The sequence below is a fragment of the Heterodontus francisci genome, chromosome 9, assembly GCF_036365525.1.
Source record: "Heterodontus francisci isolate sHetFra1 chromosome 9, sHetFra1.hap1, whole genome shotgun sequence".
In the NCBI taxonomy this organism is placed as follows: Eukaryota; Metazoa; Chordata; class Chondrichthyes; order Heterodontiformes; family Heterodontidae; genus Heterodontus; species Heterodontus francisci.
The window spans coordinates 114959583-114973930 of NC_090379.1; the positions used below are offsets into that span (position 1 = coordinate 114959583).

Here is a 14348-nt window from a genome sequence, read left to right on the forward strand (position 1 = left end):
AACTGCACTGTACAGTTTGATGGCTCCACTTCTAACTGTTTCGGAGTGAAGAATGGAGTGAAACAGGGTTGAGTCCTCGCCCCCACTCTGTTTGGCATCTTTTTCTCTATGCTCCTGATCTTTGCCTTCCCTGCAGATATGGAAGGAGTCTACTTGAACACTAGGTCAGATGGCAAGCTCTACATTCTATCAAGGCTGAAAGCAAAGACAAAAACACATCACGTCCTGATCAGAGAACTCTTCTACGCTGATGATGCTGCGCTAGTTGCTCACACAGAAACTCAGCTACAAAGCCTCATGGACTGTCTCTCCCATGCCTGTAACTTGTTCTCCTTGACTATAAGTGTCAGGAAAACTGTGGTCATGGGACAAGGTGTTGCATCTCTCCCCTGATCACACTAAATAATATCCCACTGGAAGTTCTGTTACCTTGGGTCCACGGTGACAGAAAATCTGTCCCTTGATGCAGAGCACGATCCACGCATTGGGAAAGCAGCTACCATCTTTGGCGAAAGAGGGAAATGGTGACACATCCAGTGGACTGGTGTGCACTGCCATGACGACCAGTTGCCACAGCAGCTTGGCAACAAGCGCCAATGTCAAAAACAACAACTCACAGCGTCACTTGGCAGCTTCACATGCAGCACTTGTGTCAGAACCTGCCTCTCAAGGATTGACCTTCACAGCCATCAGCAAAGGTGCACCAAGAGAAGACACCCCACCTGAATGGATTGTTTGTTGCGTGTCCATCATCTTTCTTAGATGGAAGGATGCCAACTAACCTTTCGCCCTTGCTGGAATGTTTCTAGCCTGTACTTGAAGCATCTCTTCCGTAAAGATAACCCATTGTTCTGATACAGCTCTTCCTGCCAGTCTTTGTTTCCATACCACCCTGGCTAGATCCATTCTCATTTTACCTAATTTCATTCCTCACTTTTCTGCATTACTCGTCTAAACCTTATGATACGATGATCACTCTTACCCAAGTGTTCCCCCACAGACACTTGGTCCACTTGGCCCACCTCATTTCCCAGCACCAGATCCAGCATTGCCTCTTTTCTAGTTGGGTTATGAACATACTGATCAAGGAAGTTCTCCTGAACACATTTCAGAAATTCCTTCCCATCCTTATGCTTTACTCTAACATTATTCCAATCGATATTTGGGTAATTAAAAGTCCCCCAGTGTCACCACTCTATAGTTCTTGCACCTCTCTGTGATTTCCCTGTAGATTTGCTCCTCTATCTCTCTCTCCCTATTTAGAGGCCTATAGAATACCCCTAGTAATGTGATCATACCCTTTTTGCTCCTCAACTCTAACCCAATGGATTCGGTCCTTGCTCCTTCAAGGACATCCTCCCTATCCAACACTGCAATGTCTTCCCTAATCAGGAATGCCACCCCACCTCCCTTTTTTCCTTCTCTATCTTTTCTGAACACTTTATATCCTTGTATATTAAACGCCCAGTCCTTGCCATTTTTAAGCCGCGTTCCGTTATTGCATATTCCCATACTGCTATTTGTGTTTGTAACTCACCCACCTTATTCGCCACACTTTGTGCATTTACACACATGCATTGTAACCCTGTCTTTGCATTCATCATAGTCCTTCTCAGTCCATTCCCATCTAATACGGAACTACTCCCTTCTCTAGTACTAACACTCTCACTCTTACTCCACCTAATACTTTGCTATTTCTAACTCTAGTGCTATCTGTCTCTTCCAATTCTTTGTGCACCTTGGTGTTCCTCCCTTGTATTATATCCTGGTTTCCACACTCCTGCCAAGTTAGTTTAAACTCTCCCCAATAGTACTAGCAAATTGGCCCGAAGGAAATTTGTTCCAGCTCTGAACAGACAAGTTAACATAGACTTGCTTATGTTGGAATTACAACACGGAAACAGCCCATTCAGCCCAACCAGCCCATACCAGTGTTTACCCTCCTCTTGATCAGAATGCATGACTTCAAAGTGGTGACGGAATAAAGTCAGCTTGCCCTGGAACTGTAATTTTGTGTCTTCGACTCTGCCTCACTGTAGACACTGACCTCACCTAGTGTTTACTTAACAACAATTGGACTTTGCAGCCTTTAAAAGGACAACAGAATAACACATTCTGCATTGCACTGTACCACATGATCTGTATAAAACAACACATTGGACTTGCCATGGACACCACCACAGGAGTCATAACTGCACAGAAGGAGGCCGTTTGGCCCATTGAGTCCATGCTGGCTCTCTGTAGAGCAATCCAGTCAGTCCCATTTCCCCGCTCTATCCCTGTAGTCCTGCAAGTTTATCTCCCTCAAGTGCCCATCCAGTTTCCTTTTGGAATCATTCATTGTCTCCACTTCCACCACTCTTGTAGGCAGGGAATCTAGATGTATATCACGTTTGTAGTACTGTGTCAGTGCCCAGCGATTGGTCTAACTTTGAAAATTACCTGCCATTAATCCTTCAATGTAGAAGCAACATTTTGACTGTACTTCAATTGTTTAATAAATATAAGATGCAACCTTTTTATTTCTTCCACCAGGTTAAATATAGAAAGAGGTGATCCTTCCTTTGTGGATGCAAGGCCAGGGCAAACCGTAAGGTTACTGTGCAGGGTTGATGCTTCCCCCTCTCGCACTGTTGAATGGCACCAGGATGGAAGGCCGTTACTTTCAGCAAGGTTAGTCCAGTTATCCTAAGTGTAAGGGCTTAGTTGGGTGGGAGCCTTGATAACAGCTATAACTGGAAAGTTTCTTCTGAATTCCAGAGCTCAGTGAGTCAAATATTAGAACATCTGTCTCGGCCTACGACACCAGCCCCACCCCCCCCCCCCCCCCCCCGCCCCTCCCTCCCTCCCTCCCCCACTTTATACAACCTTTCCACAGGTGATTTGGACATTGTCTCTACTGTAAGCAACTGCTGTGTTGTATGGAGAGTATTTGATCATTGCTGGCTGCTCATCTAAGTTGTTACCAGTCTGTCAATTGAATGAGAATGGTCAAGAGAAATATATTAAAAAAAAAGAGATTTGCTTTCATATCGCGCTCTTACAATCTCAGGCTGTTCCAAAGCCCTTCACAGCCGATGAAGTACTTTTTGGAGTGTAGTTCCTGTTGTAATGTAGGAAACACAGCAGCCAGCGAGCTCCCACAAGCAGCAATGTGATAATAACCAGATAATCTGTTTTAGAGATGGAGACTGGGAGATAAGTATTGACCAGGATGCTGGGGTAAACTCCACTGCTCTTCTATGAATTGTGTGATAGGATCTTTTACTTGAGAGGTCAGATGGGGCCTCAGATTAACATCTCATCTGAAAGATGGCACCTCTGACAGTGCAGCACTCTCTCAGTACTGCACTTGAGCTGCAAAATGGAAGGGAGAGTGGGGATAATTGTCTCCTCAGCTGCTTTTGCCGACCTGATAACTGTTTTGATTTTGCTGTTTCTCACACACAGACACATTGAGAACAGAGATGGGTCATTAGTGATCAGTCGGGTTCGAGAACAGGATGCTGGATTGTACACATGTCATGCATCTAATGGACGTGATCAGGATTCCCGTCAAGTTCAGCTTAACGTTCAAGGTACTGTTTGTGCGTTGGGAGTTATGATCTGAAACATTAAACCTGAAAGAACAGGTGACTCTGGGCATTGTGACATTAGTGTGCAAACACTTAACGTGCTCAATTGGAATTTTACTGTCCATTAACAGTACTGTAAACTCCTTTAACATAATGGACAGATTAATGTATGAAAGTGCTAAGAGGTCATTCCTAGGCTAAGATATAATTTGAGAAACTATGCTGAAAAAAAACACTCTTTTTGTCTATTAGACAATCCTGGTGAAAATATTCTTTATCTATGATTCTCAATCCCTGCACTCGTATGAAAACTGAAAGGAAGTTAGAAAAGTTGAAAATGAGGTCACTTGGCCACTTGAAGCCTGTCCCTTTAGTATTCAATGGGCCGAATGGCTTCCTTCTGTGCTGTAACCATTCGATGATTCTATTCCACCTGTGCTTTGAACAGCTCGAAACTCTGCATAACCTGACTGGTTGATTATTTCAGACCACATCTGAGGGGAGGCAGTGGTGTACTGGTATTATCACTGGACTAGTAACTCAGAAACCCAGGTATTGCTCTGGGGACATGGGTTCGAATCCCACCACAGCAGAAGGTGGAATTTGAATTCAATTAATAAATCTGGAATTTAAAGCTAGTCTAATGATGGCCATGAAACCATTGTCGATTGTTGTAAAAACACATCTGGTTCACTAATGTCCTTTAGGGAAGGAAATCTGCTGTCCTTACCTGGTCTGGCCTACATGTGACTCCAGACCCCACAGCAATGTGGTTGACTCTTACATGCCCTCGAAATGGCCTAGCAAGCCACTCAGTTCAAGGGCAATTAGGGATGGGCAATAAATGCTGGCCTGGCCTGCGACACCCACATCCCATGAATTAATTTTTTAAAAAATCACTCCCTGCGTGTAAAACCTCTTCCTGGTATTTAATATAAATCACTCTCATTCTTAAAGTAACTGCACAGCCAGTTTCTATGTACCACCCTTCCCTTTTATAGCATCCTGATGTAGTTATTTGAAAAGCATCTTGTTTTTATTTGTTTAAAGTAGTGTTTTTCCTTTCTAATCAGAATGTAGCATTGATCACAAGTATTAGAGTCCTGGGAAACAGTTTAATTATTCATTCAGGTCATTGACACTCGTGAATTGTAGCTGCACTCACTGGTCAAGAGAGCACTAACTCTTGTCAGCACTTGATCTCCCTATAATAGGCCTTGTATTCGGGACCAAACTTATGATAGTTGTGAAACCTGTGCATCCAATAAAACTAAAAATCTAACCAATTCAATTTTCAAGAAAAAGATTTATAGGAATCTTTCCAAAGCTGTCCCATCACACAGCACCATGGGTGAGGGAGAGAAGCTAATCTGCTCCCAGAACTTTTCTAACACTGCTGGATAGACACAGCATTAGTGGCCCAGGATGTTGCTGTTTCCCGTCCCTTATTGGGAGCACCCATCCTCTGCTCAGCTTTTCCCCCAGGCTGAGATTGTCATCTCACAATTTATTGCCATGAAGGTGCTCCAGCTAATCTCTTATGATCTACAAATAAAATGACTGACTCCTGTATGTCCTCATTTGCACGTGCTTACTAGTGTAGCAAGATCATTTCAAAGTAAAAGCATGCCTCTGAGTGACTGCGTTGTAACTGGTCTTTTTCCCCTGCATGTTCTGGTATTCGGGTCTCTCATTAGAGGAGGTGGCTGGGAAATGTCAGGACTGAGACTCATTTTCCAGATGTGTGACTAACCTTTGACCGCATCAAACAGCATTATTCACACTTGAGGTGGAATCGCGATTGGTCGACTTCAGCCCTTCCACATTCCAATTTTGACCCCTTTATCTAGATTGTGTAGACTTAAGGATGACATAGGATGGTGAAAGGGGCAGAAATAAGGCAGATGGATTCAATGTGGAAAAATGTGAAGTGATACGCTTTGGGAGGACTAATATGAAAAAAAACAGTAAACTATAAATGGCACCATTTTGAAAAGTGTAGGTGAGCAGTGAGACCTTGGTATCCTTAGACACACATCCTTAAAGATGGCAGGACAAGTTGATAAGTGGTTGAAAAAGCAAATGGGTTTATACACAGATAAATTGAGTTTAAAAGCAAAGAGCTCATGCTAGAACTTTATAAATCACTGGCTAGGCCTCTGCTGGAATATTGTGGATAATTCTGGGCACCTTCAGGAAAGATGTAAAGACGTTATAAAGGGTACAGAGGAGGTTTTACCAGGATATGAGCAGGGATGAAGGACTTCAGTTATGAGGAGAGATCGGAAAAATTAGGACTGCTCTCCTTGGAGCAGAGAAAGAGCCAAGGGAGTGGAGCTAATTGTATAGTTCTTTCAAAGGAAAGGTGGGCCAAACCTGGCCTCCTTCTGTGCTGTATGATTCTATAAACCCTTCAGTACCTCAATGAGGAGACTCTGTTTAATTACCTCCTCTCCCTTGGCTATAATGAACTTCTCCAGATTGCTATTATGTTCTTCTAGAAAGCTGAATGATGTTGATTGATAAGCAGGTCTGTTTGTTTCAATAACCTCAGATGATTCTTTCTCGGTTCTCTTTGGGAACATTGGGCATTCTCTATGTTATTTGTTTCTTCTGCTGTTCCCTGTGTCCAGCTGCTACTCACATCCGGCCAAGTTTGTCTGTGGTTGAAGCTCGGGTTGGGTTCTCAGCACAGCTGCCCTGCCTGGCTGAAGGACTGCCAAGACCGCAGGTGTTCTGGGAGAGAAACGGCGTACGCTTGGGACCGGCAAACACGCCTCGCCTCACTCAGCTGGACGATCAGTCTTTACGCTTTACCTCGGTAGTGCCTAGCGATGCAGGGGAATACGTCTGTGTTGCTCACAATAATGTGGGACCAGTGCAAAGGATGGTGGTGGAACTTAAGGTCAAAGGTTTTTACAATGTCAACTTTGTATTTTTAAGACTGCTTTAATTTTGGAAGATTGTCCTAAACACATGCAGTTTGTGATTGCTCTGTCCAGTCAATGGGGGGTTTCTCCCTCACTTCACTTAAGATTTTTAATAAACCCAATGATTTTAAATCTATACAGGAAAGATTGTCTGTGTTACAAATATACTTGAATGTACCCCCTCCACCCCTGCCCCACCACTATTGTCTGTGCTGATCGCAGCTTGGATCTGCCTTGACTAAGTTGATAGAACTCTGCCCTGTGGAGTCAAAAGGATGTAGGTTCAGGCTGCACTCCAGAAACTTGGGCACAGAATCCAAGCTGACCATTCAGTACTGAGGGAGTGCTGCACTGTCAGAAGTGCCATCTTTTGGACTCCACAAGCTTGCATTTATACAGAGCATTTCACAACCTCTGGGTGCTTCATAGCCAATGAAATACTTTTGAAGTATAGTCACTGTTGTAATGTAGGCAACACAGCAGCCAATTTATGCAGAACAAGATCCCATAAACAGTAATGTGATAATGACTAGATGATTGTCTTAATATTGGCTATCGCTTCTCTGCCAAGGGACCTTTTACATCCACGAGAGGGTGGGCGGGGCCTCATTTTAGCGATGAGCGGGAAACCCTGGCCAATTTTTCTCTGCCCCACCATTGGGTCATTGAGACTAATGATAGGTTGCCTACTGCTAACCCACCTGTGATCAGCTACTTCACAAACTGGGGATCAAACCTGGGACATCCCTGACCTTTCTGGCTCAGCTATACTCTGGACAAACTCTGAGACATCCGGAAACCCAGGTTGCCAATGGTACATGACTCATTAACCTCTTTACTGGCGTGATTAGCCCCTGGCTTGGGGATCAGTTGATTCTGTAGGAACTTAAACCAAGCCACTCAATCTAAGATTTCCTCATGTTTATTTGTGCAATGCATTAGGATGTTTTTTACATTAAATGCATCATGTAAGTTAGTGTGTTGTTTTAAATTGGCGTGAATTAAAAACACAGAACCTGTACTTGGGATAAAAACAAAGAAATGCTGGAAATACTCAGCAGGTCTGGCAGCATTTGTGGAGAGAGAAGCAGAGTTAACGTTTCAGGTCAGTGATCTTTCATCAGAATTGGCAAAGGTTAGAAATGCCATAGGATTTAAGCAAATAAAGTAGGGGTGAGGCAAAAGAGAACAAATAGGAAGGTGTTGATCGGTCAGAGGGTCACACAGAATAACTGACAAGGTCATAGAGCAAAGGCAAAGGGTGTGTTAATGGTGTGATGAAAGACCTGTACTGGGGAAGGCTCTCATTCGATTTCAGGTGTCAACAGATACCTAGAAAATGACAGGACTGCAGGAGTGAGTGACTAAACTGAATCTATCTCTGACAGCGAAATGGAAGAATTAAATAGATTTTTATTCAAATAGAAATATTTTATATAAAAAGTATGTCTCTTAGGATGTTTTGTTCAGAAAACATGCCCTCGAACATTCCTTCTCCTTTCATTACAATGTGTATATGGAAGCATTTCCTTGCATTCCTGCAATGTGGTCTATCCACAAGGCCCCAGCCTTTCTTTGACTCATATCTCTCCCTGCACTTAATACAAATTTGGTGTTGTTTTCTGTTGCACCGTTTTCATTTGATAAATAAACGGTATCCATGAGCCTGACTGTGTGTGGCCGAGCCACCACCTCCTGTTGAGAATTTTTTTTTTTCTCTCAGTTCTCTGTGAGGTTTCTAGATAGGATAGTCTCAGGCAAAGTGGGATAAAAAGAAATTCTCCTGCTGTCTGTGTTCTTCCCTGTTAAGGAAGCAGTGACAACCGGCATTATGAAGAAATTCTTGGTTTCAAAAATGTAGCTGTCTTGGTGATACTAGTGGCATTCCCTTCCTCCTGGAACCAAAAGAGAAAGCATATAAAACACACAGATTTAAAAAAAAAAGACCTAACATAAGTTTTGTCTTCATCCAGGAGAGCTGAAGATTACAAGAGCTCCACAGAATCTGCGTGTGGCCTCAAGTGGAACGGCTGAGTTTCGATGCGTGGTGTCTGCAGCTAATGCTAATATACGATGGACAAGGTAACAGGAACAGACAGACAAAGCGAAATAAACCAAGCACACAACACTCTGACGCTGAGTAAGGGGAGGAGTTTGAAATAGTTTTAATCCCTCTTGGCTTCATGATTGGTACCAGTTAGTAACTCCCTTTCATTATCTGTCTGTACCCTATAGTGTTAGCTGTAAAGCAGTGGTAGCACACTTGCCTCTGATTGTGGGTTCAAGTCTCACTCCAGAGACTTGAGTGTATAATCTAGGGTTTTTTTAAATTATTAATTTCATGGGATAAGCACGTCGCTGGCTAGGCCAGCATTTGTTTCCCATCCTAATCACCCTTGAGAAGGTGGTGGTGAGCCGCCACCTTGAACCACTGCAGCCCACGTGGTAGGAAGGGAGTTCCAGGATTTTGATCCAGTGACAGTGAAGGAATGGCGATACAGTTCCAAGTCAGGATGGTGTGCGGCTTGGAGGAGAACCTGCAGGTGGTAGTGTTCACATGCATCTACTTTTCCTTGTCCTTCCAGGTGGTAGAGGTCGCAGGTTTGGAAGGTGCTGTCGAAGGAGCTTTGCTGAGTTGCTGCAGTGCATTTTGTAGATGGTACACACTGCTGCCACTATGCATCGGTGGTGGAGGGAGTGAATGTAGAAGGTGGTTAATGGAGTGCCAATCAAACGGGCTGCTTTGTCCTGGGTGGTGCCGAGTTTCTTGAGTGTTTTTGGAGCCGCACTCATCCAGGCAAGTGGAGAGTATTCCATCACACTCCTGATTTGTGCCTTGTAGATGGTGGATAGGCTTTGGAGAGTCAGGGATGAGTTACTCAATGCAGAATTCCCAGCCTCTGACCTGTTGTGGTAGCCACAGTACTTATGTGGCTGGTCCAGTTCAGTTTCTGGTCAATGGTAACCCCCCTAGAAATCCTGCAGTGAGTAACTCACCTCCTGGCTCCCCAAAGCCTGTCCACCATCTACAAGGCACAAGTCAGGAGTGTGATGGAATACTCACCACTTGCCTGGATGGGTGCAGCTCCAACAACACTCAAGAAACTCAACACCATCCAGGACAAAGCAGCCCACTTGATTGGCACACCATCCACAAACATTCACTCCCTCCACCACCGACGCACAGTGGCAGCAGTGTGTACCATCTATAAGATACACTGCAGCAACACACCAAGGCTCTTTAGATAGCACCTTCCAAACCCGCGACCTCTAGAAGGACAAGGGCAGCAAATAGTTGGGAACACCACCTGCAAGTTCCCGTCCAAGTCACACACCATCCTGAATTGGAACTATATCACCGTTCCTTCACTGTTTCTGGGTCAAAATCCTGGAACTCCCTTCCTAATGGCACTGTGGGTGTCCCTACCCCACATGGACTGCAGCGGTTGAAGGAGGCAGCTCATCACCACCTTCTCAAGGGCAAATAGGGATGGGCAATAAATTCTGGCCCAGCCAGCGACACCCACATCCCATGAATGAATGAATTTTTAAAAAATGTTGATAGTGGGGAATTCAGCAATGGTAATGCCTTTGAATGTCATGGGAAGATGGTCAGATTCTCTCTTGTTGGAGATGATCATTGCCTGGCACTTGTGTGGCGAGAATGTTACTTATCAGCCCAAGCCTGTATGTTGTCCAGGTCTTGCTGCATATGGGCATGGGCTGCTTCAGTATCTGAGGAGTTGTGAATGATACTGAACATCGTACAATCAATGGACATCCCCATTTCTGACCTTATGATGGAGGGAAGGTCATTTGATGAAGCAGCTGAAGGTTGGGCCTAGGACACTAGCCTGAAGAACTCCTGCAGCAATGTCCTGGGACTGAGATGATTGGCCTCCAACAACCATCTTCCTTTGTGACACTCCCAGTGCAGTACTGAGAGAGTGCTGCACTGTTGGAGGTGCCATCTTTTGGATGTTAAACTGAGGTCCTGTCTGGTCTCTTGTATGGATGTAAAAGATCCCATGGCACCTTCAAAGAAAAGCAGGGGAGTTCTCCCCAGCTTCCTGGCCAGCAATTTATCCTTCCATCAACTTCACTAAAAGCAGATGTTCTGGTCATTATCACATTGCTGTTTGTGGGAGCTTGTTGTGTGCAAATTGACTGCTGTGTTTCCTACATAAAAATTATTTAATTGGCTGTAAAGCACTTTGGGATGTCCTGAGCTCATGAAAGGCGGTATATAAATGTAAGATCTTTTCCTTGCCGCCTTTCATTCACTTCCGCATCGAGGAATCCGCCACTGTTGCAAGGCAACTCACATCAATAGCTATCACCCAGTCAGTGAAATGGTATGAACAAACCATCAACTGAAAATCAAATTGGTTTTATAACCATTGCTGAGCAGTTTGATCATTCATTGCTCCCCTCTTGTATTCCTCCGTCTCCCAAACAAGCACGTGGTTTATCCAAAGTAGAAATATTTTATAATGTTAAGAACACAGAAAGGGACATGCAAAAAAAAAAAAAGCAATTTGACGCATTTATCTCTCTCTGAAATAGGAATGGAATCCCACTAAGAGCAGATGGGGAGCACATCTATGTTTCACCGGATGGTACCTTGACTTTGCAAAACGTTCAGTTGGGAGATTCTGGTACTTACACCTGCAATGCATATAGCGGCTCTCACTCAGTCAGTGCAAGTGCTGAGTTGACAGTCACATGTGAGTAAAACTGGAGCATGTTGGGTCACGTCACATTTTGGTTTGTTTTACAATCAAGTCACGGAATTGCCCTCCCCCGCTTCCAGATTTTGTGAAGCAATTGTTCTAACCCTTACATTACAGGGACTGCATGTATTTAATATGACTATTGACTGCTGGTGAATTGTAAAAATCCTGTTTCCTCCTTCCCACTTCAACTCAAAAAAAATACAAAGCTGGAGTGATTGAGTACGAACATTTTGATCTGGTTAATGTGTATTTTTTAAAAACAAAATTAAGTTTGTTAACATTCGGTAGACTTATTAAATTTATTAGTGCCACGTTTTGTAATTATCTGTTCATTTTAGTCAAACCATTGAAGTAGAAATTTGTGGTAAACATGGAGAACCAGATTCCCCTACTCACTCCTATCCTCCGTACCTCAACCTTTCTGACATTAGCTTCCCCCCCACGCCCGCATAGCAAAACCTTTTGAACATTAACTCCCTCCCTGAAATTTTTGGCATTAGCTTGCTCCCCTTGAAACCCATCACATTAGCTTCCCCGAACCCTCCTGAAACCTCTGACGTTAGATCCCCCCCTTGACGTTCTCCTCCTAAAACCTTTCTGACTTTATCTCCCGCTAATAGTGCCATCCTTGTTTTGCAATTAGCTGCATCAGAGAAAATGTGTCAGGGAGGGATGCTCTCTATTGCTCAGTAATGTGCCCATTTTGGTCTCTACTTCATTTGTTTTTTTGTTTGATAGTTCGCTATATTTTATTTTCTCAGAATTCTCGTAGTTTGCATTAACTGCCAGAAAACCTTGTCATCAGCAGTGTATGTGATGTCTTCATTAACTTCAGATGGATTGGACCGTTTCATTGAACTTGTTTCTAAAATAATAATTCCAACCAGTCTCACTTTGCAAAGCAAAATGGAGAGGGAAACATGAGGATAGATTGCAGGGGCAGCAAACGTTTGGTTGAGAAGATGGATGGATTTTGAGAACTATAGGGTCAGAGAGGGGACCGACCCATTGCAGTAGAGGGTGACGTGCAGTGATTTGAAGATTAGGGCAGGGAGTTTAAAGGTAATTATTGGGAGAAGCAGGGAAGCTGTATAAGCCAGTAAAGAGGGAGGGTGATGGACAAGTAAGCTGACTAGAAGAACAGTACATCTTGGTTAAATTGGGGGATTGGAATAATTGATGCCAGATCTGATCAAATCATGACTCTGGGTTTTACTTGTGGAAGCCTGAGCTCCAGTTGGAGGTGGATAATGATACATATTGGAAAAGAGCAGTGGTGGTGGTGGTGAGTAGGACATGGACTTTGAAGCTTGGCTTAGGGTTGAACAGAGTTTACAGTGTCGTTAGGAAGAGGGGAGGAAATGAAATCTGTGGCAAGGAAGTGTTTATGGCAGAGATTGAAAATGACCACTTTGGTCTTTCTGATATTGAATTGGAGGATAGTGGTGGAGCGGTAGAGCTGGATATCATCATAAGCTGACCATGTCATTGAGGGCAGACTGTAGATGATTGACTCATTATATGGAGCAACATTTAAACTAATCTAATGCCGTATCTGGTGAAGGGAGGATGCTGATACATTATGTTTATACTTAATCAACTGATTTCATCTGGGGTTTCAGCAGTGCTCCAATTAGCCTCAGTTTCCTGGAGGGGAAAGAGACATAAAAATCAACCAAGGTATGTGCTATGTTGCTATTCAGTGACCTGTTAGGAAATAACCTGTATTGTCAGTGAATACAGGCTTTCACAGCCTTCTTGGCCAAATAGCCTGCTGCCACTCAAAGTAGTAACCGTACTACAAATAATAGGAGCAAACAAGATTTGAATTAAATACAAGTGGAGTTGTCGGTAAAGAAAATTGCACTCTTCATTTCAGTTACACAAGTTCTGCTGCAGTCCTTTACACTTATTTTATGGATTACAGAAATAGACCTTTCGGACTGGTCTGCTGTATATGCAATTGTCGAGAACTTTAGTTGTACGTTTTGTTCAGCATTAACCAGGCACGTTAAATTCTCACCAAGAAAACCATTGATGTATTTGTTCAAAATAAAGACAGTTGACATAACCATGTGCAAATAAATACATCACAACTGAAAAAAGGAACAGATTATGTAATTTAAACAGACTATTTAATCCCCAGCTAAAACAGCCCAGGATTCCCATCATATCCAGTTTTTCTGTTGAGCCCTTTTACTATATTCTTGGTTAAGACAGTACATGGAAGTGGGGTAAATTTCCCATTTGGTAAATTTCACCTCCGCCCACTCCAAAGCTGCTAGTTAACTTTACTCCATAGATAATCCATCTGGTTCTCAATCAAGGACTTGATAAACTGGAAGCTAGTTCCTGCATGCTCTGTACACAGTTGTGAAATAGAGCCTCTAACATGGTGGATAAAAAGAATAGATTCTCAGATTTTGTTTCATTTAAAGTATTTTGACATGATAATTCTTTCAGCCGTGGAACCAGTGGTGCAACCTACAGATCACGATTCGGTGTGTGCGGATCTGCCAGAACTGGCTAATTGTGATCTGATAGTACAGGCCAATCTCTGCTCCAATCAGTACTACTCCAGCTTTTGCTGTTCAAGTTGCTCCAAGCACTGGTCACGTAACCAGCACCTACAGCAGCAGGGATAATGGTGGCGTGCGCGGGGAGCTGTGGGACTCAGGTGATGGGTAGAATTTCTGTTACTCTTTTTTGCTGCTTGATGCATGTTTTCAGGCAATATATTACAAAGTAGCATTGTGAATCAGGTTGGAAACACAGATGGTCAGCCTAAACTGTGAAGGAAAGCAAACAGAGCAATATTGGTTTATATTTATTATTTTTCTTAGCAATTGTGGGGGGGGGGGGGGGGGGTTCCATTTGTAGCATGGAGTAAATAAGAGACGTCCCTCATTTAAATATCCTATGCTTGACTTAATAATCCCAACAATGAACACAGTGGGAGGGGGAAAAAAAACTTTAAAATAGATTAATCTAAGATTGCAAATTTTAACTACATTTTTTCTCACTCCCCTCTCCTTCCTGGTGCTGAAAGAAGCTGGGAATTCATCTACGTGATTGGTTTGTCTACCATTACACCTCATACAATGGGT

The 14348-nt window shown here is 43.4% G+C and overlaps 1 protein-coding gene across 2 annotated transcripts in view; it reads left to right on the forward strand.

The window, feature by feature from the left end:
• Positions 1-14348, forward strand: part of paplna (papilin a, proteoglycan-like sulfated glycoprotein) — a 122952-nt gene that overhangs the window by 104333 nt on the left and 4271 nt on the right. Inside the window, exons 20-25 of one of the 2 annotated variants that reach the window (XM_068039737.1) lie at positions 2536-2673; positions 3451-3578; positions 6209-6487; positions 8479-8587; positions 11072-11232; positions 13705-13918. In XM_068039737.1, the coding sequence (XP_067895838.1) occupies positions 2536-2673; positions 3451-3578; positions 6209-6487; positions 8479-8587; positions 11072-11232; positions 13705-13886 (997 nt within the window). In that variant the 3' untranslated portion in view covers positions 13887-13918. The remainder of the gene's footprint in view (positions 1-2535; positions 2674-3450; positions 3579-6208; positions 6488-8478; positions 8588-11071; positions 11233-13704; positions 13919-14348) is intronic. The other variant, XM_068039738.1, reaches the window with a different exon arrangement.